The sequence below is a fragment of the Arachis stenosperma genome, chromosome 7 (genome assembly GCF_014773155.1).
Source record: "Arachis stenosperma cultivar V10309 chromosome 7, arast.V10309.gnm1.PFL2, whole genome shotgun sequence".
In the NCBI taxonomy this organism is placed as follows: Eukaryota; Viridiplantae; Streptophyta; class Magnoliopsida; order Fabales; family Fabaceae; genus Arachis; species Arachis stenosperma.
Genome location: NC_080383.1, coordinates 83,753,553 through 83,778,496, shown reverse-complemented (window position 1 = coordinate 83,778,496; position 24,944 = coordinate 83,753,553). Strand labels below are relative to the sequence as shown.

The 24,944-nt window shown below is 36.7% G+C and overlaps 1 protein-coding gene across 1 annotated transcript; it reads left to right on the top strand.

Moving 5' to 3' along the window:
- The first annotated feature begins 3,836 nt into the window (after positions 1–3,836).
- LOC130940775 (uncharacterized) lies at positions 3,837–8,040 on the top strand. The gene is made up of 9 exons (XM_057869013.1): positions 3,837–4,623; positions 4,752–4,805; positions 5,472–5,555; positions 6,394–6,519; positions 6,631–6,698; positions 6,835–6,904; positions 6,994–7,059; positions 7,145–7,222; positions 7,479–8,040. The coding sequence occupies exons 1-9, from the start codon at positions 4,276–4,278 to the stop codon at positions 7,518–7,520; spliced, it is 936 nt and encodes a 311-aa protein (XP_057724996.1). The 5' UTR covers positions 3,837–4,275; the 3' UTR covers positions 7,521–8,040.
- Positions 8,041–24,944: the final 16,904 nt, after the last annotated feature.

Genomic DNA, 24,944 nt, shown 5'->3' with positions numbered 1-24,944 from the left:
GGGGATAAAATTACCCCAATATTAAGCTTTAATAAAGATCAATGCACATGTGATAAAAGTAAAGAAATATAAAAAAAATTGGTATATGAGTATGGGAATTATACAAAAGTGGGAATTATGGGTAGCTAGCCATGATTTTAGAAGTTATATAGAATGTATGTATGTTAGGTGATAGCTCAGGTTACTCAAAGATTCAATTTATAGATCACTTAGCCATACATATATCCTCACCCTTGTGGGAATTATGGGTAGCTAGCCATGATTTTAGAAGTTATATAGAATGTATGTATGTTAGGTGATAGCTCAGGTTACTCAAAGATTCAATTTATAGATCACTTAGCCATACATATATCCTCACCCTTGCCTTGGCCCCATTACAACCTTGAAAAGACCTCATGATGTGTGCATTGGTACATTAAATATTTGTTGAATGGTTAGATGAAGAACAATGTTTAGAAAGCATGACTAGGGAAGAGTAGAGTGATTACCCTATACACTAGAGAGATTAGAGTGATATACACTACCAGTGAGGGTTCAGTGCTTAATTCTATGTTCCCTGCTTTCATGAGCTATCTTCTTACAAGTTTACTTGTCTTTATTTTATATGATTTGAATTAGTGAAATCTTATTCATGTTTGTCTTGGAGAACTTATTTATTTTTAACCAAGTAGGTAGAAACATTTTTGCATGTAGTTGCATTCATATAGATAGGTTGCATTTCATACATCCTACCATTCCTCTTCATCTTTATAGTTTCTCTTGAGCTTAGCATGAGGACATGCTATTGTTTAAACACCAAACTTAAAAAGTTTGCTTGTCCCCAAGCAAAGAAAACTTGGTCCTTTCTGTTCCCTTATGGGCGTTGAACTCCCAAGCTCTCTTTCCCCTTCTGGCGTTGAACGCCAGTAAGGGGCACCCTCCAGGGTATTCTGTTTCTCTCCTATGCGTTTCTATTTCTGTCTAAGTGCTATACATGATCACAAACGTTAGAAAAAGAGAAAAACTACGAGAATCAATAGAATATAAAATAATATGAAATCAAACTAAAGTAACAGAAAGAAAATAGAAAAGAAGAAAATACTATATGATACTTATGGTTGGGTTGCCTCCCAACAAGTGCTTCTTTAATGTCATTAGCTTGACAATTGATTGTTGAACTTTCTTTCTCTTCTTCCAGTTGGTTAAAAGAAATGACTCTAAGGGAGAATAGGGAAAGATTAGTGTCCTCGGATGTTAATTCCTCCTAACAAGCTTTCTGGTATTGTTATCAAAGTGATCCTCCTTGCTTATTAGGGTAGGGGTTGGATTGCTTCTGGATAGCCGTTTCTTTTTTGTGGATATCATCTTTTGTTCCTCGGTCACTATCCCATTTTCAGTGCTTTCCTTGATTATCTTCACCACCACAAATTCAGGACTTGGCTGTTGTGTGATGGGTGGAGTGTACTCATCATCAAGAACCTCTTAAATTGGTGGTTCAAGGAACTTACCCTCTATGCTATTCTCTGCTTTTTTTTTTCAGTGGGTGACCATCAATTATGAAAGTATCGAAAATTAAAAAGAATACATAGAAACTTAAAAATATTGACAAGAAAATTGGCTTTTTGTTTTAAAGTTTTTTAACTTGAATATTTATTTATTCATTATTTTATTAATAAATTATTTGTTAAAAAATTATTTACATCAATAAATTTGATATTAATTAATTTGTTTGGTGTAAAACTAATTTTAATTTCAGTTTTTTGTTTCAATTGATATTTTTTTATGTTATATAGTACCATAGGAAATATAAAACCAACTGTATGTAAGAAATATTAAATTTTTCTAGAGTAGTATAATAAAATAGTAATTTATTTCATATTAATACCCTATAAAAATTAATTGTTAATTTAATAAAAAAATCAAAAAACTAAAATTGTACATTTAATAAAAATATAGTTTTGTAATTTTAAATTATTAAAAATATATTTTAAAAATAAATAAATCAAATATATTTTTACTGTTTTCGATACATAGAAATAAATCTTTTTTTTACAAACTAATCACATTTTCTAAAATGCGAAAAATTGAAAATGAAAATAGAAAACGACAACAGAAAATATTTTCGCAAACCAATCAGCCGTTCTACTCTTTTAAACATGTTTATTCTTAAAATATTATTTAATATATTTTTTAAATAATAAAAATAAAATAAAACAAAATATATGATAATTATTAGTTAAAATAAAATATAAAAAGAATATTTATTTATTTATTTATTTTGAGTAATTACCCAAATTAGTCTTCAAAGATTTAAAAAATGGACATTTTAGTTTTCAAGAAAAATTAATACACAGATCAATCTCCAAGGTTTTACTCTGTCAGACAAATCAGTCCCCAGTTCATTTTCCAATAAAGTAATTACCCAGATCAATCCCCAACAATTTTAAAAACGAACATTTTAGTCTCCAAAAAAAATTAATGTACAAATCAATCCCCGATATTTCTCTTCATTAGACATAACAGTCCTCCGTCCAAAAATAAAATAAAATAAAATAACTATTATTATTAATTGCACAATAATATTATACTATATTTTTTTGTATTTTCTGGACAAAAATAATAATAAATTTATTCATTAGATATATATATAGTCACCTAATAATAATAATAATAATAATAATAATAATAATAATAATAATCAATAAAATTATTAGAGATTATTCTATAAAAAATTTAAGGTTAAAATTATTTGATATTTTTGTATTTAATATAATTAAAAGATGTCCTATTTAAAAAAATATGTTTGTATTAAAAAATATGTATTAAAAATATTTTAATTTAGATTTATATTAAATACATGTTTCTTTTAATACAAATATATTTTTTAAAATAGGACATCTTTTGATTATATTAAATATAAAAATATCAAATAATTTTAATCTTAAATTTTTTGTAGAATAATCTCTAATAGTTTTATTATTATTATTATTATTATTATTATTATTATTATTATTATTATTATTATTGAGTGACTATATATATATATAAATACATACATATATAAGAATTTAATAAATAAATTTATTATTATTTTTGTCCAAAAAATATAAAAAAATTATAGAACAATATTATTATGTAATTAATAATAATTATTATTTTATTTTATTTTATTTTATTTTTGGATGGAGGACTGTTATGTCTAACGGAGAGAAATGTTGGGGATTGATTTATACATTAATTTTTTTGGGGACTAAAATGTCAATTTTTAAAATTTTTAGGGACTGATCTAGGTAATTACTTTGCCGAAAAATGAACTGTGGACTAATTTGTCTGCCAAAGTAAAACCTTAGGATTTAAAATGTCCACTTTTAAAGTTTTTACTTTTTAGGTAGCGTTTTGGTGGAGAGACAGAAACAGAAAGACTAAAACTGAGAGACAGAGACTAAGCGACAGAGATTGAAAATAAATTTCAGTATTCTGTTTGGTGCAGAGTGGGAGACAGAAATTAAAACAAGAATGAAACTCTAATTTAATTTGCACAAAAAATAAAATTGGAATTAATTAATTGATATGAGGATATTTTAGGTATAAAATATTATTAAAGTTTTAATCTCCATCTCTAAAAATTTTAGTCACATGTGTCTCTATATTTTGGAGGTATTGAAATATTGAAATTTGGGAGAAAGAGACAAATTTTAGTATCAGAACTAACAAACATAATATTGAACATAATATTGAATCTCAGTCTCTCAATCTCTATCTTACTACTTCAAAACAAACGCTACCTTAAAGACTGACTCATTTATTTTTACGGATCTGCGGATATGCAAATCGGATATATAGATTACTACCTGAAATACCGCAGTATGTATATCGGATCCAGGAACACCCTACCTCAAAGCTTGTTAGCTGCACAAACAAGACACTCCACAGATACCAAAGTTGAATAGAGGCTGAACCAAGTTGCAACTTGCAAGTCATCTGTGTTCCTCCCAACCTTGATATGTACAATATAATTTCTTAACTCCAAACCACATTTATTGTTTATTATAAATCTGATTGGTTGAGAATATGAGAACACTGATGTTCCGCTAAAGTATGAAACGCTTCCATATAAGATCCAGTTCAAGCTTAACCTTCAGCTATAGTTACAGGATAAATTAGTAACTTCTGCTGGTCTAATTTTAGTGCCAACCACCTGTTTGTAGAATTGCCCCACAGGGAAAAAGAGAGCTTTAGGAAAATAGGTTGCTACTATACCATTCCACTAGGTTGTATCTTATAGCAAATAGGAGCATGAGTTTGATGCTTCATCACGTATCAGTGTTGCCACATGAGGCTGTATCTTGTAAACTGAGGCTTGCTGGGGCATTAGCAAGATCTCATTCCTTTTCTGCATCTTGTTCTGTCACCAATAGAGCAATCCATTGCACCCCGGAAAGGTGGAGCTGCAGTGGCAGTTGTATTGGAGTTAGCATTAGTAGTAGTAGTAGATGCAACTACCAAGGGAAAAGGCTTGTTAGAAGCTGCTCCACCACCAGTGACTTTGTAATTGCCGGTGACGAAAGTTATGGCAACAAGCAGGTTGTTAGTCTCACTCCGCGCTTGTATGACTATGTGCTAAAAAATGTTAGAGAACCTGAGGTGAGGAACACAACCATTTGCCCGCATTGATTGTTTAACACTGAGAAAGATATACACTTGACGCGCGCATGTGTGATATCAGTTGTTGAGTTCCCCTTTGTGCTTATTGTAAAGAGGTTGTGTTTCAGATTTTAAGGCAACTGCGCGAGGAGACAGCCTCTATGCGTGGAAGTCAGATGCAGGTCATTCCAATCAATTCATTTTTATGGAAATAGACTTGCACAGTTAATTAATAGAATTGCTAATATCAATGTCTTGCTTATACATTGTGTATGCACCATGCAAGCGAGGATTGTACTTTTGGTTTTATGTCAGTAGTATTTAGTGGGGTAGCATAACAATACTAATTATTATTGATTTTCTCTACGATAGATAACTAGTAATCGAAATTTCTTCTAACTGATTGCCCTGCAAAGTTCCTCCATTAGGGAACTAGTTATTTTGAATTGAATTATTGGGCTTAGTCCTTAACATGTTGATGTGCTTGTAATAATGAGGGTGCAAACAAAGCATTATTTTTACTTGACTACTGCAAGGTTATCAATTTGTAATTGATGAGATGAAATTACGTTTTTTTAATGGTTAACTATTTTCATATCCTTTTCAATGAACATGATAGATTTTCATATTGGTAATATAAAAAATCATGGAGCTTCTTCTGTGTGGGCAGATGCTGATCTTTGGTTGTTAGTTAACTTATTAGTACCAGTATGCTCTTCTCAAGGGTCAAGTTTGGATTTATGAAATTTTATTGAGGAAACAAAGAAACTGTGGTGGGTGGAATGCATAGTAGTTTCACTTATCTGCCATGAAATAAAATTTGACAATTTGTTTCTTCTTCTTAATAGGTATCTCCTGACCAGGCACAACTACTTGCAATGCTTGTGCAGACTCTTGGAGCCGAACGGTGCATTGAAGTCGGTGTTTATACTGTATGTCCTAGACAGTCTAAACTAGGTTTATTCATGTACATATTGCATGATTCCATTGTATTTCATACTACACTTGGTTGAACTGGTTTTCTAATGGTGTGTCTTTTTAAATGTTGCACTTGTTTTGGGTTTTGGGTTATCTTCATGCAGATGAATTAAACAGATGCAGTAGTTGATGACATATTAAGATTGAGAATTTTTGTTATAAAAAACAATTAAATGAATTGCATATACTTGCGTGAATTTTCGTACAAAGGAGATCCTTTGTGACCGTTTTCATTTATAACAAAAAACAGATAATAGATATTAAACTGAGGACACTTTTACACATTTAGATGAGCAGTCATTATGTTTAGCAACCTTCTGTGGTTATCACGAGTGGTGACTGGTCATTAACTCCAACATAATGGAAAAATTATATATATAATTTTAGCATTCATGACTCATGATGTAACCTCTATGGCACAGGCGCAGCATATGATTCAAATGGCTAAAAATGTTGAATCAACATTACATATAGTTCAGTCATAAAGTCCTGAGAAGTATTTAAACTTTTGATATGTAGGGCTAAGTATCCTCCTTTAGGTCACACATTCCTAGTTAGATTGCTTAGTGAACAAGAGCTGTCCCCAATTTTTTTCTCCTTGCATAACAAGATTTTTAGATATATCAAGGAAGAGATGGGATAATATGAAATTAAGAATTTGGTTGAAGTATTAAATCGTTAACCTACTTTATTTTGTGTAAATTGGATACGTGTGTTTCATTGCAATGCAATGATGCTTTTAAGCTGGTTCTCTTCCATGAACCATGGCATTATATTGTCAATTTGACACAGGGTTACTCATCACTGGCCATAGCATTAATCCTGCCAGAATCAGGTCGTTTGGTTGCATGTGAAAGAGATGCCAAATCTCTTGATATTGCCAAGAAGTACTATCACCTAGCTGGTGTTTCACATAAGGTCTATGCAACACTTGAAAGTTTCTAGTTTATGCCATTTATCTTTTATTCGAGGTATCTTTTTACATTGTAACTGCCTCTGTTTGTTGAGTTTTATCATAATGGATTCTAGGTGGATGTAAGACTTGGACTTGCAGTGGATTCCCTAGAATCTTTAATATTGAACGGTGAATCAGGCAGGTAAGTGAATTTGATATCATGTGGATTTTTATTCTCTTTAAAATTCTATTGTTGTCTAAGGATTCTGCTATATGATGTGTGCATTGTGAGAAAACCAGCTAAGTTGAATTTAAGAGCTATTTTCCTTTTCTTGCAGTTATGATTTTGCATTTATTGATGCTGAGAAAAGGATGACTGAGAAATATTTTGAACTGCTACTGCAACTGGTAAGAACAGATAACGTTCTGAGCATATTATGTGCAATGATTTTTACAAGATTATTCTTAAACTGCACTGTTTAATTTTGCTTTTGCAGGTGAGGGTTGGAGGTCTTATAGTAATTGATAATGTTCTTTGGCATGGGAAAGTTGCTGATCCACTGGTAAACAATTGATTCTTCAGTTTATTTATTCATTTATTTATTCTTCCGAATTGAATAAACTACACTTCGGATGTTATATCCGCAGGTAAATGACCCAAAAACTATCAGCATTAGAAATTTCAATCGAAGGTTAATGGAAGACAAGCGTGTAAGCATCAGTATGGTAGGTTCATACCAATTTTTTTCTTCCATCACTGATGCACTTTCATAGTGATTCTTTAAAAGCGGTTACTTCCATAAAGACATCTTTGTGTGAAGATGGTATTACGAACCGTTAGATGGTTCAATAAAATTATTCAATCAACATGTCAAATTATCTAACGGTTCACAATACCATCTTTATATGAAGACGTATTCATGGAAGTAGCCACCTTATTTGAATTTGATTTATAGTCCATTAACTCTTTTTGAGATTTAAGGTACCTATTGGAGATGGGATGACAATATGCAGAAAAAGATGACCCAGTTTTCATCGATTTATTGATATATTCTGTGCAATTTTGGGTTGATGCTTCGGCGGAAAGCAAATACTTGATTCAAACAAAAATCAATTGATTTTCATAGAAATGGAGATGTGGCAAAGTCTATTCTGCTAGGATTTGGATCCTCTAAATTTTAAATTTTTACTTTAGAGGGTAAAGTGTGATCTTCTACCCTTGAATGGTTTCTCTTTCATATTTATTCTTGGTCCCACCTATAAAATAAATAGTGATAGATCATACTTTACTCTCTAAAGTGAAATTCAAACTTTAGAGGATCCAAATCCATTCTGCTAAGGCTCATTTGTGAAGGATCTGAAGAACCATTTTGGCTCCATAGCGAATGGAGAGATATGAATGCGTGTAATTTCTTCATTGCTTTTACCCCCAAAATGTTGTAGCTTTTTACACTAACTTCTGAGTTAGCATGGAATTCAGTTAGCTACTACCCTTGGAATCACATGGATTGTAGATTGAAGAGAAACTTATTCACAATGGAACCGAGAATGAGTGTTAAATTGATAGAAAATTCTACCCATAAGGGCATAAGGCTATAACGGTATGTTTGGTTAGCTCGGTGGGTGAAAAAAATGGGTCAAATATTTTCATGGAGGATAATGATGTATAAATTTATATATCGAGTTGATTCATAAAAATTTCTACCCCATTTTCATCCATAACCAACATTCCCTTAGGATTGACTGTGGTGTTAGGCAAGTTAGATAGTAAAGATTAATCTTCATACCTTAAATATATAATTTTAGAGAAAGTACAGGGACAATACTTATACTAAACAAAGTAAACAAGTTATACATTTAAAAGTTCTTTTAAATCCTAAATCTTAAACCCTTCAAATGTTTTTTATTTTAAGTCGTTCTCTTTTATATTATTAACCTTTTGGTCATTCTAAACTACTATCTTTGCATGATTGAAAGAGTACTAGACATTGCTAAATAAAAATTCTCATCACATGATGACTACACTACTGGTATGGTGACTGGTGAGTAATGCAGTAGGTGTTTAGGACCCTGCTCATATGGTGAGTAATGCAATAGGTGAATAGGAGTGTGAGTTACGCCGATTCAGAAGTCAATGATATTTATTATGGATCTAATAATCGGATCGAATTGGCAGCTGTAACGGAGTTGAATAGAAATGATCGTTTAATTGGTCTGGTATAGATTAAAAAAAAAGTTAATGGTCAAATTAATTTTCGAAAAATAAATCGTTTTTAAATTTATTTTAAAAAAAATTTATCAATTAAATTAATTTTTTAAAAATTATAAATTAATCATATTTGTCTTTTTGTTACTCTATTAATCGTTAAAACGATTGATAACGTGAAAACATTGATTAACACCATACAAGACACTTGATATGTCTAATTAGTAATTAGACATTGACTATATACATACTATAGAAACGAGATTTCATAAGTTCAGGTCCTTGAGAACAGAACAAAAAAAGGGCAGAATTTATAGTTTGCCAAAAAAAAGATACTGCTATTTTGAAGAGACAGTTATCGCACTTGAAAACCTATCTGGATGGCATTAAATATATGACTGGCTTACCCAATATTATCATAATCGTTGATCAGCAAGAGGAGGTGATAGGTTCTATAGGAACTGGATGATCTTATTTGGTCAAATACCTAGCGACAAACTCCTATGCGAAAGCACTTTTTCACTCTTTCATATACTAGGGGATTTCACTTGGAAAAGAGAATGTTCTATACTAATGAACTCGGGTGCATAACCATAACTATGGGTTCCAATGTACGAGATCTTGTAGCACTTACCAATAAGGCCCTATCGATTAGTATTATACAAAAGAAATCCATTACCCCACGTGCAAAATTATAGAGGGTCCCTTTTAATATATATATATATATATATATATATATATATATATATATATATATATTTATATTTATATTTATATTTGGTCAGATAGATAGCCTCTAATCCTAGGCATTACCCACTCACAAAACACACTCACACACACTACATGAGTTCATTTAAGGGTTTATTTTTCCTTCCATATGACTTGAACCTGGGTGTGATTGTTAAGGAGGCATATGTTTTGCCACTCAATCAAGCCTCCAACCACAAAGATATTGTTCATATTCTGACCCAAAACATAAAAGTTAGGCCCAATAAGAATAAAAGGCCTAACTCAAGGGGGAGCATCTACGGCTCTACCATATGCTCGACCTCTTTAAAGAGGTCGGAACCGCAAAGGAGCCTAGCTTTACTTGCCCAAGCAAGTAACTGCCTCTGCAAATCTCTCCAACTATCTCTATCTTCCCTTAAAGATAGATCCTAACAAACTCCCCAGATAAGGAGAATGATTATTCATCAATAAAGATGGAACTACTTCAATAAAGGTGGTTATTAACTCTACTATAAATACACTGACACTCCTTAAGTATATTTACGTTCTAATCTACTAAAAACCTACATAAAACCCTTGCTAACTTAAGTATTAGAGTCACTTACAGGTACCACCCCCCGCCTCCTCACAAGAAACTCGGACGACGGCACCTTGGCACGAGAACAAGTCGAACGCTGCCCCACAAGGAGTCTGGACCTCACATCTAGGCCCAAATCAACGTTTCAGATAACCCTCAAAATATTGGCATTGTTGCCAGGAACCTGAAATTCAACCCTTGACAATGGCGGACGATCACTACGAAGACAGTCACACAGCATCTGAATCAGAACCAGAGCCTCACCGTGACGATCTCACACTTGCAATACTTCCACCACGGGAAAGAACGCACATTTTCCATGGAGAAGGGACATCGGAAAATCCTTAGCCAAGACGGATTCAAGCAGAGGTGCAACCACAGCAGATGAAGAACCTCCCCATTCAACAAAGATACTAGGTCTAGTCCATGGTCACCATGGACGACTAAAACAGCTTGAGCAAAAAGCTGGGCGTCAACGGAAAGCAGAACGAAAACTGTGAAGGAAAGTATGACGACAAAGGGAGCTAAAAAAAACTCTTAAGATTGGAAGATAATCTCCGAAGATGAAGTAACCGAACAGATCGGGAAGAAAGCCCAATAGGAGGAGAAGATCCGTTTGTAAAAGAAATCGTGCGGGTCAAAGTTTCAAGGAATTTCAAAATCCTCGACATGGATCTTACGATGTAACGACCAACCTGAGACACTATCTCAGCAACTTCAAGAGTCGAATGTACCTAACTGATGCCTCTGACGCTACTCGTTATAAAGCATTCCCGACAACTTTGACCAAAGATGTAATGAAGTGGTTCGATAACTTACCGCCCAGATCGGTAACTTGTTTTGACGATCTGGAAAGAAAGTTTCTTACTAGATTCTCCGATCAGAAGGATAAGGTAAAGCATGCTCGAGCCTGTTAGGAGTTAAACAAGAAGTCGGTAAGACGCTTCGAGATTATATGGAAAGATTCAATAAAGCATGCTTGGCAATACCAAACCCACCCACTGAAGCAGTAATAATGGGATTAGCTAATGGCCTTAAAGAAGGGTCATTCTCTCAATTCATATCCAAGCAACACCCGGCCTCCTTGTACGAAGTACAAGAGCGAATAGAAAAATACATCAACATGGAGGAGAATTTTCGACTAAGAGAGCCACTCCCGAGACCCAGCCTACCCCATCCACCTCGGGAAAAAGAGAAAGGAGCTAAGAAGAAGGAAGAATATAACCCGAAGAAACCTCGAAGGTATCACAACTATACTCTCCTTCGGATCTCTCTTGTAGATCTTTACAGAGAGATATGCCATATAGAGAAGCTTCCACCTCCTCGTCCAATTAAGCACAAAAAAGCAGAAAGTCTGACAGAATACTATGAGTACAACAAACTCTATGGGCATTCTACTAAGGATTGTTATGACTTAAATAATGTCATAGAAAAATTGGTTAGAGAAGGTCGACTAGACAAATACTTAGCAGATAGGTCGGATGATCAAAGGAAGAGAAAGAAATATTGGTGCGGAATTTATAACCCACAAACTAACCGGCAAGTGCACCAAGGTCGACTAGACAAATACTTAGCAGATAGGTCGGATGATCAAAGGAAGAGAAAGAAATATTGGTGCGGAATTTATAACCCACAAACTAACCGGCAAGTGCACCGGATCATACCAAGTAATACCTCAGGTGAGTGAGGGTCGATCCCACGAGGATTAATGGACTAAGCAACAATGGTTGATTAATTTAGTTATTTAGACAAACAGAAAAGAGCGTTTGGGTCTCACTTGCATTAAACAGTAAATTCAAAAAATTAATAAAGCAAGCAGTAAATAGGTTGTGAAATATGTATGGAGAAACAGTTAAGGCTTTAGAGTTATCTATTTTCCGGATTGACTTTTCTTACTAGCTATTTTAATCATGCAAGATTTAATTCATGACAAACTATATGTGACTAAACCCTAATTCCTTTGACCTTTTTAGTCTCATCTAACTCTCATCAACCGCCAATGCCTTGGTCAATTAATTCCAATTAGAGAGTGAAGTTCAATTCTAGTTATATGCCACAGAAATTCTAATTACCCAAACATAAGAGGATTATATGTCACGTATCCCGTTAAATCCAGATAATTAGAAATTTAGGAAAATATGTTTTCAAGCTGTTGTTCAACTAAAGAGCTTTTCCAAGTTATACAACAACTCAATTAGAAAGAGGGTCATACTTCCGTTCCACCCAATTTCATGAGATAAAGAACAAAAATAATTCTTGAATTATATGAATCAATACATGAATTAAAATAGAAAAATAATAGAATCAATCCATACAATAGACAGAGCTCCTAACCTTAACAGTGGAGGTTTAGTTGCTCATGGTTCAGAGTGGAAACTAGGATTCTCTTAAACTATAAATTTGGAATGAGGTAGAAGAGAAGAACAGAGCCGAAGGGCTAATTCTTTTCCCTTATATATTTAATCCTAATTAATGTAAAAATATATTTCCTAAAACTAAATAATATCTTTTCTTATTTTTAAATAAAATAAAGTTTAAATTAGAATTAATAGGAGATTGCGTGCTTGCTTCTTGGAGAGTTGGGGACCACTTGATTCCTTAATAATCCGTGCCTAACTTGAGAAATCTCAAGTTAGGCGCAGCCTTGGCCGAATTGATCGAGGAAAAGTATGAACTATTATACATCGTTGGAAAGCTCTGGAAGTTAGCTTTCCAACACCACTATAATCACGTCAATTAGACCTTTGTAGCTTGAGTTATTCAGGTTTGAGTGCAGAGAGGTCAGGGTTGACAGCATCATTCGCTTTCTTCTCTTTTTATGCGGAAACTCCATCAAATCCAAATGCTACCTAAAATAAACAGAATTGCACATGACTCAAAGTAGCATCCATAGTGGCTAAAAGATAATTAATTCTTGATTAAACTCAACAAATTAAATGCAAATTCACTAGAAAAAGGTAGGAAAGATGCTCACATATCAGATATAAAGAAGGAAGACGACAAGAACATCCACCTCAAACTCCCGAGCAACACATACACATGATAAATAGGGGTTTTGCTGGAGAAGGAATATCAATGTCATCAAGAACAAGTCATCTCAAAGAAGTATACCAAGTCGGAAAAGATAGTAGATCTCCCGACTTGCCAACAATCTCGTTCACTAAAGAAGATACTCAAGGGTAACGCCTGGCCATGATGACTCCGTGGTGATAACTATGATCCTCGCTAATGCAAACCTCCATAAAACACTAATAGATCAAGGTAGCTCGGCGGATATACTATTTAAACTCGCTTTTGACAAGCTCAGATTGGAAGAAAATGATCTAAAGGCATACCCAGATAACCTCTTTGGACTAGGGGATACACCGATCCGACCTCTCGGATATATATCTCTATACACCACTTTTGGAAAAGGCACAAAGTCAAAGACATTTAGCATTGACTACATTGTAGTTGACATCACTTCGGCATACAACACCTTAATAGGTCGGACAACCTTGAACCGATTTGTAGTTGTTGTCTCTACACCCCACTTATGCATGAAGTTTTCCACAACAGAAGGGATTGCCACCATAATGGGAGATTGAAAACTAGCACGCAAATGCTACAATGAAAGTCTTAATTTAAAAGGTAGTTGATGAGCGGATAATTTATACGCTTTTTGGCATTGTTTTTAGTATGTTTTTAGTAGAATTTAGTTAGTTTTTATTGTATTTTTATTAGTTTTTAGTTAAAATTCACTTTTCTGGACTTTACTATGAGTTTGTGTGTTTTTCTGTGATTTCAGGTATTTTCTGGCTGAAATTGAGGGACTTGAGCAAAAATCTGATTCAGAGACTGAAAAGGACTGCAGATGCTGTTGGATTCTGACCTCCCTGCACTCGAAGTGGATTTTCTGGAGCTACAGAAGCCCAATTGGCGCGCTCTCAACGGCGTTGGAAAGTAGACATCCTGGGCTTTCCAGCAATATATAATAATCTATACTTTGCCCGAGATTTGATGGCCCAAACCGGCGTTTCAAATCAGCTCAAGAATGCCCGGCGTTAAACGCCGGAACTGGCACAAGAATGGGAGTTAAACGCCCAAACTGGCACAAAAGCTGGCGTTTAACTCCAAGAGAAGTCTCTACACGAAAATGCTTCAATGCTCAGCCCAAGCACACACCAAGTGGGCCCAGAAGTGGATTTTTATGTCATTTACTCATCTTTGTAAACCCAAGGCTACAAGTTCCCTATAAATAGGACATTTTACTATTGTATTTTCATCTTTAGATCTTTGAATCTTTTGATCATTGGGAGGCTGGCCATTCGGCCATGCCTAGACCTTGTTCTTATGTATTTTCAATGGTGGAGTTTCTACACACCATAGATTAAGGTGTGGAGCTCTGCTGTACCTCGAGTATTAATGCAATTACTATTGTTCTTCTATTCAATTCAGTTTGTTCTTATTCCAAGATATTCATTCGCTCTCAAGAACTTGATGAATGTGATGATTATGTGACGCTCATCATCATTCTCACTTATGAATGCGTGACTGACAACCACGTCCGTTCTACAAGCAAACAAGGCTCTAATGTTTATCTCTTGGGTTCTTTAACCGGAATCTTCGTGGTATAAGCTAGAATTGATGGCGGCATTCAAGAGAATCCGGAAGGTCTAAACCTTGTCTGTGGTATTCTGAGTAGGATTCAATGATTGAATGACTGTGACGAGCTTCAAACTCGCGATTGTGGGGCGTTAGTGACAGACGCAAAAGAATCACTGGATTCTATTCCGACATGATCGAGAACCGACAGCTGGATAGCCGTGTCGTGACAGGGTGCGTTGAACATTTCCACTGAGAGGACGGGACTGTAGCCATTGACAACGGTGATGCCCAACATACAGCTTGCCATGGAAAGGAGTAAGAAGGATTGGATGAAGACAGTAGGAAAGCAGAGAGACGGAAGGGACAAAGCATCTCCATTCGCTTATCTGAAGTTCTCACCAATGAATTACATAAGTATCTCTATCTTTATCTTTATGTTTTATTCACATATTCTCCACAACCATTTGAGTTTACCTGACTAAGATTTACAAGGTGACCATAGCTTGCTTCATACCAACAATCTCTGTGGGATCGACCCTTACTCGCGTAAGGTTTATTACTTGGACGACCCAGTACACTTGCTGGTTAGTAGTGCGAAGTTGTGATAAAGAGTTGAGATTGCAATTGAGCGTACCATGTTGATGGCGCCATTGATGATCACAATTTCGTGCACCAAGTTTTTGGCGCCGTTGCCAGAGATTGTTTCGAGTATGGACAACTGACGGTTCATCTTGTTGCTTAGATTAGGTATTTTTCAGAGTTCTTAAGAATGAATTCTAGTGTTTCAAGGTGATGTTCTTATCATCACCAAAGCTGATTGATTATCATCAATTTAGCTATTGAATGCAATGTCCTGCTGAAGCTTGGCTATCCATGTCTAATTCCTTTAGACTGAAGCTTTAGACTAACATTGCATGATTCCTGGAATTCTCATTAAGAATTTTGATACCTTTATTTTCTTCTCCACTTAATTTTCGAAAAACCAAAAAAATTACAAAATCATAAAAAACCAAAAAAATATTGCATGTTTCATGTTGAGTCTAGTGTCTCATTTTGAGTTTAGTGTCAATTGCATGTTTTCTGTTCTTCTTACATTCATTCATGTGTCTTAAGTGATCTTCAAGATGTTCTTGATGATTTCCTTGCTCTGATCTTTGAATTCTCTTGACTTGAGTGTTTTGTTATATGCATTCTCATTTTAGTGTCAGTAGTATACAAACTGCTAAGTTTGGTGTCTTGCATGCATTGTTATTTGATTTTAGTTGCATTTTGATTATTCCTCATTATTAAAAATCCAAAAATATTTTTAATTTGTGTCTTTTCAAGTCAGTAATACAGGGAATTGAAGATTCAGAACATACAGCAGAGGAATTACACAGAAAAAGCTGGGCGTTCAAAACGCCCAGTGAAGAAGGGCAAACTGGCGTTTAAACGCCAGCCAGGGTGCCTGGCTGGGCGTTTAACGCCCAAAAGGGTAGTGGTTTGGGCGTTAAACGCCAGAATGTGCACCATTCTGGGCGTTTAACGCCAGGATGGCACAAGAGGGAAGATTCTGTTTTAATGCAAATTTTTTCAAGTTTTCAAAGTTTTTCAAAATCAAATCTTTTTCAAATCAAATCTTTTCAATCAAATCTTTTTCAAAATCAATTTCTTTCCATTTTCAAAGATACTTGCTATCAATTAATGATTTGATTCAACATTTCAAGTATGTTGCCTTTTCTGTTGAGAAAGGTTTAATGTTTGAATCATATCTTTTCTTGTTAGGCAAGTCATTAATTTTTAAAATCAAATCTTTTTAAAATTGTTTTCAAATCATATCTTTTCAATCATATCTTTTTAAAACCATAACTTTTCAATCATATCTTTTTAATCACATCTTTTTCAAAATAGTTTTCAATCATATCTTTTTTATTTCTAATTTCAAAATCTTTTTCAAAAATCACTTGATTTCTTTCCCACTTGATTTCAAGAAGGTGATCCGAGCCGGGTTCTTCTGGCTGACCTTACAAAGAAAAGCGGCTGAGTTCATTAAAAAGTGTTCGCCTTGCCAGAAGCATGCCAATTTTCATGTGGCACCTTCTGAAGAGCTTATCAGCGTCACCTCACCCTGGCCGTTTACAAAATAGGGACTCGATCTTTTCAGACCATTTCTCCAAGCTCCAGGACAAATCAAATACCTCATAATGGGATTGACTACTTCACTAAGTAAATTGAGGCAGAACCACTAGCAACCATCACTTTCTAGAGAAGTCGGAAATTCCTCTATAAGAACATTGTCACAAGGTTTGGAGTTTCTCACTCCATTACCACAGACAATGGAACCCAGTTTATCGACTCGACCTTTAGAAACCTGGTGGCCAACCTCAAAATAAAACACCAATTCACATTGGTGGAATATTCTCATGCCAATGGACAAGTTGAAGTTGCAAATAATATTATATTGACCGGGTTGAAGTGTCGACTACAAGATGCAAATGGAGCATGGGCCGACGAGCTCCCTCAAGTCTTATGGGCATATCAGACAACCCTTCATTCTACAACCAGGGAATCACCTTTCTAATTTTCTTACGGAATGGAGGCTATGGTCCCCATAGAAATCGCTGAAGAGTCACCCAGGGTTGTATTCTACAATGAAGGGGCCAATACCCAAGCATAAAAGGAAGAGCTTTACCTCCTTCCAGAAATTTGAGAGAAAGCTCAGATCAGAGAAGAAGCCCTAAAGCAAAGAATGACCCTAAGATACAATCAGAAGGTGATAAAAAGAAACTTTGCCGCAAACGACCTCATACTGAAGCAAAATGATATCGGAGTTTAGAAGTCGGGTAAAAGGAAGCTAGCTGCAAATTGAAAAGGACCCTACAAGATTATCGAAGTCTTAGAAAAAGGCTACTACAAGGTGTCTGACCTGCAAGGACGGGAGCTTCCAAGGTCGTGGCATGCATGTAATCTGAAGAAGTACTACAGTTAGGAAGCGTACCTTGTTCTCTGGCATACTCTTTTTCCCAACCTTAAGATTTTTTTTCCCTAAAAAGGGTTTTTTCTAAAGGGGGTTTTAACAAGGCGCCACAGCAAGGGCTAAGGGTAGTCAAAAACCCATAGTAGCAAATTTACATAAGCAAATTTCTCATTTATTAATAAAATTCCATTTTCTCCCCAAAAGTTTCCTATAAAACGCAGTTTAATTTAAGTTTGGTAAACCATGAAAATCATTGCCCGACCTAAAATGGTAGGCAAGATGAAGCGACGAGGTACAAGTTATTGTAAAAAGTTATATAAACAACTCAGTGAAAATGGACCTTAGAATCAAGGTAGAACAAACGAGAAGTGTAAAAGTAACTTAACAAAGTCCGATTACATGAAGTTGAAACTTATAAAAGGGAAACTAGAATAAACAAGTTTAACATTTTGAAGCTCAACGAAAAAACAACATTAGAAATTGTCAAAGTACAATCCCCGACTAAGTAATTCAAAAAATACCTAACATCATTGCTAAGTTGTAGAAAGGTTCTTTAAAATTTAAATGTTGTTGGAAGATAACTTAAAAAAGTTTGTTTAAAAAAACTACTAGCTATTACAAAAAATAAATTCTTCATCAAAGACCCACAAGTTGGGCCACCCAAAAAACAATGGAACCAAAACCACTAAAACCTACGATGAAAGGCCAAGTAAAGGATTAAGTTCCTCCCAATTACTACATCCTAACCTCGGACAGGAGGGGTCGGAGGATGAACAGAGACTGGCACGGTCGGGATGGCACCAGGTGGTGAAGGAGGGAGCTCGGCATTAACAGCATCAGAAGGGACCTCGGGAGTTTGAGAAGTCTCTTCGACCTGAGCACCCGAAGATTTCGGCTCAGGCAAAGCCTTATCCTCATCATCATCATGGGCTAGAACAATCTTTTCGTCCACCACAATGTTATCTTGACTGAATAGAGAAAGACCGACATCAGAAGCCAGAACTTGAACCTGGGCCTTCAGATTGGGCGAACATTCCGTCCATCCCTTCAGCCACAGACTCCAGGGTGGCATATCATTCCTTGGCCTTCCAATTTCTCCTTAAGGTTGAGTTTTTCCCCAAAAATCGAGCATAGCTCTCCTCGGCCTTCTTTTGTAACCCCTCTATCAAAGCTATAGCTGCCCCCGCCTTTTTTATTCTGGCCTGAGCCTTCTCCAAGTCGGATGATAGCCCGTCCTTCTCCTCTTCCAACTCCCTTTTGATTCCACTTAACTTCTCCACCTCAGCTTTGGTGGCCACTAAGGCACTCTGAGTAGTGCTAAGAGGTGTCTTCTTCAACTCCTTGGATAAAGAAGCACACACTCCGGCAATCCAAATTTTGTTTGAGCCATGAGCTGGAGATGATTCTGAATAGCCATGCCATTCATACTAATGCGGCTGTGAGGGAGAATGTTCTTTTCACTCCAAGCCAGCTCTTCAAAACCATTATCATATATACTACTCCCCTCTTTAATGGTTTCTTTGCCTTTGAGAGGGGGCTCTGAGGATGAAGGAGAAGGGGGATTGTCACGGTCACTGGAGGGGAGTCAGGATGTACTAACCGACTTGAGGGAGTAAGGATGATCTTCTTCTGGGACGAAGTACCCGAGTCCAATTTCCTTGGAGTAGATCGGACAGAGGTACCCCCAGCTTCCTTCTCTTGGACTTGAATGCTTCGAGCTACGACATTTTTTTTGGTCTGGCGCTGTTTCATTGTTGCAGACTTCGGAGCCATATTCTCTGCAAAACAAAAATAAAAGGCACCTTAGTTAGCCAAATTACAAATCAAAGTCATAAAGCTAAAGGTCTGAAAGCTACCTAGCTCAGACCGAAGCAAACTAGGGTCCCCTAAGAATTTTTTAGTATCCAAGTGAGGAGCCCGGCCCGAGCACATCTACCATACACTTCTCAAGTTTGTCTAGGGTATCTACACCATATTTGGCTAGCATGGATTTTTCTTACCAATACAGTGGAAAGAAAGGTTCATCATTATCATCCAAATAGAAAGGTCGGACACCCTCTACAGCTCATACTCTGAAGAAATAGTTTTTAAAGTCATGGAAGGATTCATCAAAAATGGAAAAAAAAATCTTTGTACCCTGAACAAAACGAAAGGAAAGCCAATATGACTTTCCTTTTGAAGACCCGGGTTTGGTCAAGACAAAAAGGTAAAAAAAAGACCTTGAGAGAAGATCGGACATCGAGCTCCCAGCACAAAAGTTGGTACATCTAGAGGAAAGCCCAAGAATTCGGGTGAAACTGGGTAGGAGCAACATTACAAGTCCAGAGGATGTTCTCAAAGTCAGAAAAAGGAAGTTTAATGCCTAATTTTGTAAAGAAGCAATCATATGCATGGAAAAAGGGGCATTCTAATTTGTCTAAAGGAGGGAAACACACTCTCTCCTCAGGATCTGGCACTAGTAACTCAGAATTCCGCTCATCCTCCCGACTTTTACATAGCCTACTGGTGCACGAAATTGTGATCATCAATGGCGCCATCAACATGGTACGCTCAATTGCAATCTCAACTCTTTATCACAACTTTGCACAACTAACCAGCAAGTGCACTGGGTCGTCCAAGTAATAAACCTTACGCGAGTAAGGGTCGATCCCACGGAGATTGTTGGTATGAAGCAAGCTATGGTCATCTTGTAAATCTCAGTCAGGCATATTCAAATGGTTATAGATGATTTATGAATAAAGCATAAAATAAAGATAGAGATACTTATGTAATTCATTGGTGAGAATTTCAGATAAGCGTATGGAAATGCTTTGTCCCTTCCGTCTCTCTGCTTTTCTACTGTCTTCATCCAATCCTTCTTACTCCTTTTCATGGCAAGCTGTATGTTGGGCATCACCGTTGTCAATGGCTACAGTCCCGTCCTCTCAGTGAAAATGTTCAACGTGCTCTGTCACAGCACGGCTAATCATCTGTCGATTCTCAATCAGGTTGGAATAGAATCCATTGATTCTTTTGCGTGTGTCACTAACACCCAGCCTTCAGGAGTTTGAAGCTCGTCACAGTCATTTAATCCTTGAATCCTACTCAGAATACCACAGACAAGGTTTAGACCTTCCGGATTCTCTTGAATGCCGCCATCAATTCTAGCTTATACCACAAAGATTCTGATTAAGGAATCCAAGAGATAAACATTCAAGCCTTGTTTGCTTGTAGAACGGAGGTGGTTGTCAGGCACGCATTCATAAGTGAGAATGATGATGAGCATCACATAATCATCACATTCATCATGTTCTTGGGTACGAATGAATATCTTAGAACAAGAATAAGCTGAATTGAATAGAAGAACAATAGAAATTACATTAATACTCGAGGTACAGCAGAGCTCCACACCTTAATCTATGGTGTGTAGAAACTCCACCGTTGAAAATACATAAGAACAAGGTTCAAGCATGGCTGTGAGGCCAGCCCCCCAATAATCTAAGAACTAGACGTCCAAAGATGATCCTAAGATCTAAAATGATCAAAAGATTAGAATACAATAGTAAAAGGTCCTATATGTAGAGAACTAGTAGCCTAGGGTTTACAGAGATGAGTAAATGACATAAAAATCCACTTCCGGGACCACTTGGTGTGTGCTTGGGCTGAGCATTGAAGCTTTCATGTGTAGAGACTTTTCTTGGAGTTAAACGCCAGCTTTTGTGCCAGTTTGGGCGTTTAACTCCCATTCTTGTGCCAGTTCCGACGTTTAACGCCGGGCAGTTTTGAGCTGATTTGGAACGCCGGTTTGGGCCATCAAATCTTGGGAAAAGTATGGACTATTATACATTGCTAGAAAGCCCAGGATGTCTACTTTCCAACGCAATTGAGAGCGCGCCAATTAGGCTTCTGTAGCTCCAGAAAATTCACTTCGAGTGCAGGGAGGTCAGAATCCAACAGCATCTGCAGTCCTTTTCAGCCTCTGAATCAAATTTTTGCTCAGGTCCCTCAATTTCAGCCAGAAAATACCTGAAATCACAGAAAAATACACAAACTCATAGTAAAGTCTAGAAAAGTGAATTTTAACTAAAAACTAATAAAAATATAATAAAAACTAACTAAAACATACTAAAAACAATGCCAAAAAGCGTATAAATTATCCGCTCATCACAACACCAAACTTAAATTGTTGCTTGTCCCCAAGCAACTGAAAATCAAATAAGATAAAAATAAGGGAATATGCAATGAATTCCAAAAGCATCTATGAAGATCAGTATTAATTAGATGAGCGGGGCTTTTAGCTTTTTGCCTCTGAACAGTTTTGGCATCTCACTCTATCCTTTGAAATTCAGAATGATTGGCTTCTATAGGAACTCAAAATCCAGATAGTGTTATTGATTCTCCTAGTTAAGTATGATGATTCTTGAACACAGCTACTTTATGAGTCTTGGCCGTGGCCCAAAGCACTCTGTCTTCCAGCATTACCACCGGATACATACATGCCACAGACACATAACTGGGTGACCCTTTTCAGATTGTGACTCAGCTTTGCTAGAGTCCCCAATTAGAGGTGTCCAGGGTTCTTAAGCACACTCCTTTTGCCTTGGATCACAACTTTATTTTTTTTCTTTTTCTTTTTCTTTTTCCCTTTTTTTTGAATATTCACTGCTTTTTCTTACTTCAAGAATCATTTTTATGATTTTTCAGATCCTCAGTAACATGTCTCCTTTTTCATCATTCTTTCAAGAGCCAATCATTCATGAACAACAAATTCAAAAGACATATGCACTGTTCAAGCATACATTCAGAAACCAAAAGTATTGCCACCACATCAAAATAATTAATCTGTTATAAAATTCAAAATTCATGCAATTCTTCTCTTTTTCATTTAAAAACATTTTTCATTTAAGAAAGGTGATGGATTCATAGGACATTCATAACTTTAAGGCATAGACACTAAGACACTAATGATCATGAGACACAAACATAAATAAAACATAAAGCATAATTTTCGAAAAAACAGGAAAATAAAGAACAAGGAGATTAAAGAACGGGTCCACCTTAGTGATGGCGGCTTGTTCTTCCTCTTGAAGATCTTATGGAGTGCTTGAGCTCCTCAATGTCTCTTCCTTGCCTTTGTTGCTCCTCTCTCATGATTCTTTGATCTTCTCTAATTTCATGGAGGAGGATGGAATGTTCTTGGTGCTCCACCCTTAGTTGTCCCATGTTGGAACTCAATTCTCCTAGGGAGGTGTTGATTTGCACCCAATAGTTTTGTGGAGGAAAGTGCATCCCTTGAGACATCTCAGGGATTTCATGATGAGTGGGATCTCTTGTTTGCTCCATCCTTTTCTTAGTGATGGGCTTGTCCTCATCAATGAGGATGTCTCCCTCTATGTCAATTCCAACTGAATAACAGAGGTGACAAATGAGATGAGGGAAGGCTAACCTTGCCAAGGTAGAGGACTTGTCCGCCACCTTATAAAGTTCTTGGGCTATAACCTCATGAACTTCTACTTCCTCTCTAATCATGATGCTATGAATCATGATGGCCCGGTCTATAGTAACCTCGGACCGGTTGCTAGTGGGAATGATTGAGCGTTGGATAAACTCCAACCATCCCCTAGCCACGGGCTTGAGGTCATGCCTTCTCAGTTGAACCGGCTTCCCTCTTGAATCTCTCTTCCATTGAGCGCCCTCTTCACAAATATCTATGAGGACTTGGTCCAACCTTTGATCAAAGTTGACCCTTCTAGTGTAAGGGTGTTCATCTTCTTGCATCATGGGCAAGTTGAATGCCAACCTTACATTTTCCGGACTAAAATCTAAGCATTTCTCCCGAACCATTGTAAGCCAATTCTTTGGGTCCGGGTTCACACTTTGATCATGGTTCTTGGTGATCCATGCATTGGCATAGAACTCTTGAACCATTAAGATTCTGACTTGTTGAATGGGGTTGGTAAGAACTTCCCAACCTCTTCTTCGGATCTCATGTCGGATCTCCGGATATTCACTCTTTTTGAGTTTGAAAGGGACCTCGGGGATCACCTTCTTCATGGCCACAACTTCATAGAAGTGGTCTTGATGCACCCTTGAGATGAATCTCTCCATCTCCCATGACTCGAAGGTGGAAGCTTTTGCCTTCCCTTTCCTCTTTCTAGAGGTTTCTCCGGCCTTAGGTGCCATAAATGGTTATGGAAAAACAAAAAGCAATGCTTTTACCACACCAAACTTAGAAGGTTTGCTCGTCCTAGAGCAAAAGAAGAAAGAAGATAGTAGAAGAAGAAGAAATGGAGGATATGGAGGGGGCTTTGTGTATGGGCCAAGGGAAAGAAGTAGTGTGTATGATGTGTGAAAATGAGAGGGTGAAGATGGGTTTATATAGGAGTGGAGAGGGGGTGTATAGTTCGGCCATTATGGGTGGGTTTGGGAGGAAAAGTGGTTTGAATTTGAATGGTGAGGTAGGTGGGGTTTTATGAAGGATGGATGTGAGTGGTGAAGAGAATAGTGGGATTTGATAGGTGAGGGGTTTTTGGGGAAGAGGTGTTGAGGTGATTGGTGAATGGGTGAAGAAGAGAGAGAGTGGTGGGGTAGGTGGGGATCCTGTGGGGTCCACAGATCCTGAAGTGTCAAGAAAAATTTATCCCTGCACCAAGTGGCGAGCAAAAATGCTCTTTATGCCAATTCTGGCGTTAAACGCCAGGCTGGTACCCATTTCTGGCGTTTAACGCCAGCTTCTTGCCCTTTCCTGGCGTTTAACGCCAGTCTGGTGCCCCTTTCTGGCCTTAAACGCCCAGAATGGTGCCAGACTGGGCGTTAAACGCCCATTTGCTGCCCTTACTGACGTTTAAACGCCAGCAAGGTTTTCCTCCAGGGTGTACTATTTTTCTTTCTGTTTTTCATTCAGTTTTTGCTTTTTCAATTGATTTTGTGACTTCCCATGATCATCAACCTACAGAAAACATAAAATAACAAAAGAAGATAGATAAATATAACATTGGGTTGCCTCCCAACAAGCGCTTCTTTAATGTCAATAGCTTGACAGTGGGCTCTCATGGAGCCTCACAGATACTCAGAGCAATGTTGGAACCTCCCAACACCAAACTTAGAGTTTGAATGTGGGGGTTCAACACCAAACATAGAAGTTGGTTGTGGCCTCCCAACACCAAACTTAGAGTTTGACTGTGGGGGCTCTGTTTGGCTCTGTTTTGAGAGAAGCTCTTCATGCTTCCTCTCCATGGTAACAGAGGGATATCCTTGAGCCTTAAACATAAAGGATTCTTCATTCACTTGAATGATCAATTCTCCTCTGTCCACATCAATAACAGCCTTTGCTGTGGCTAGGAAGGGTCTGCCAAGGATGATAGATTCATCCATGCACTTTCCAGTCTCTAGGACTATAAAATCAGTAGGGATG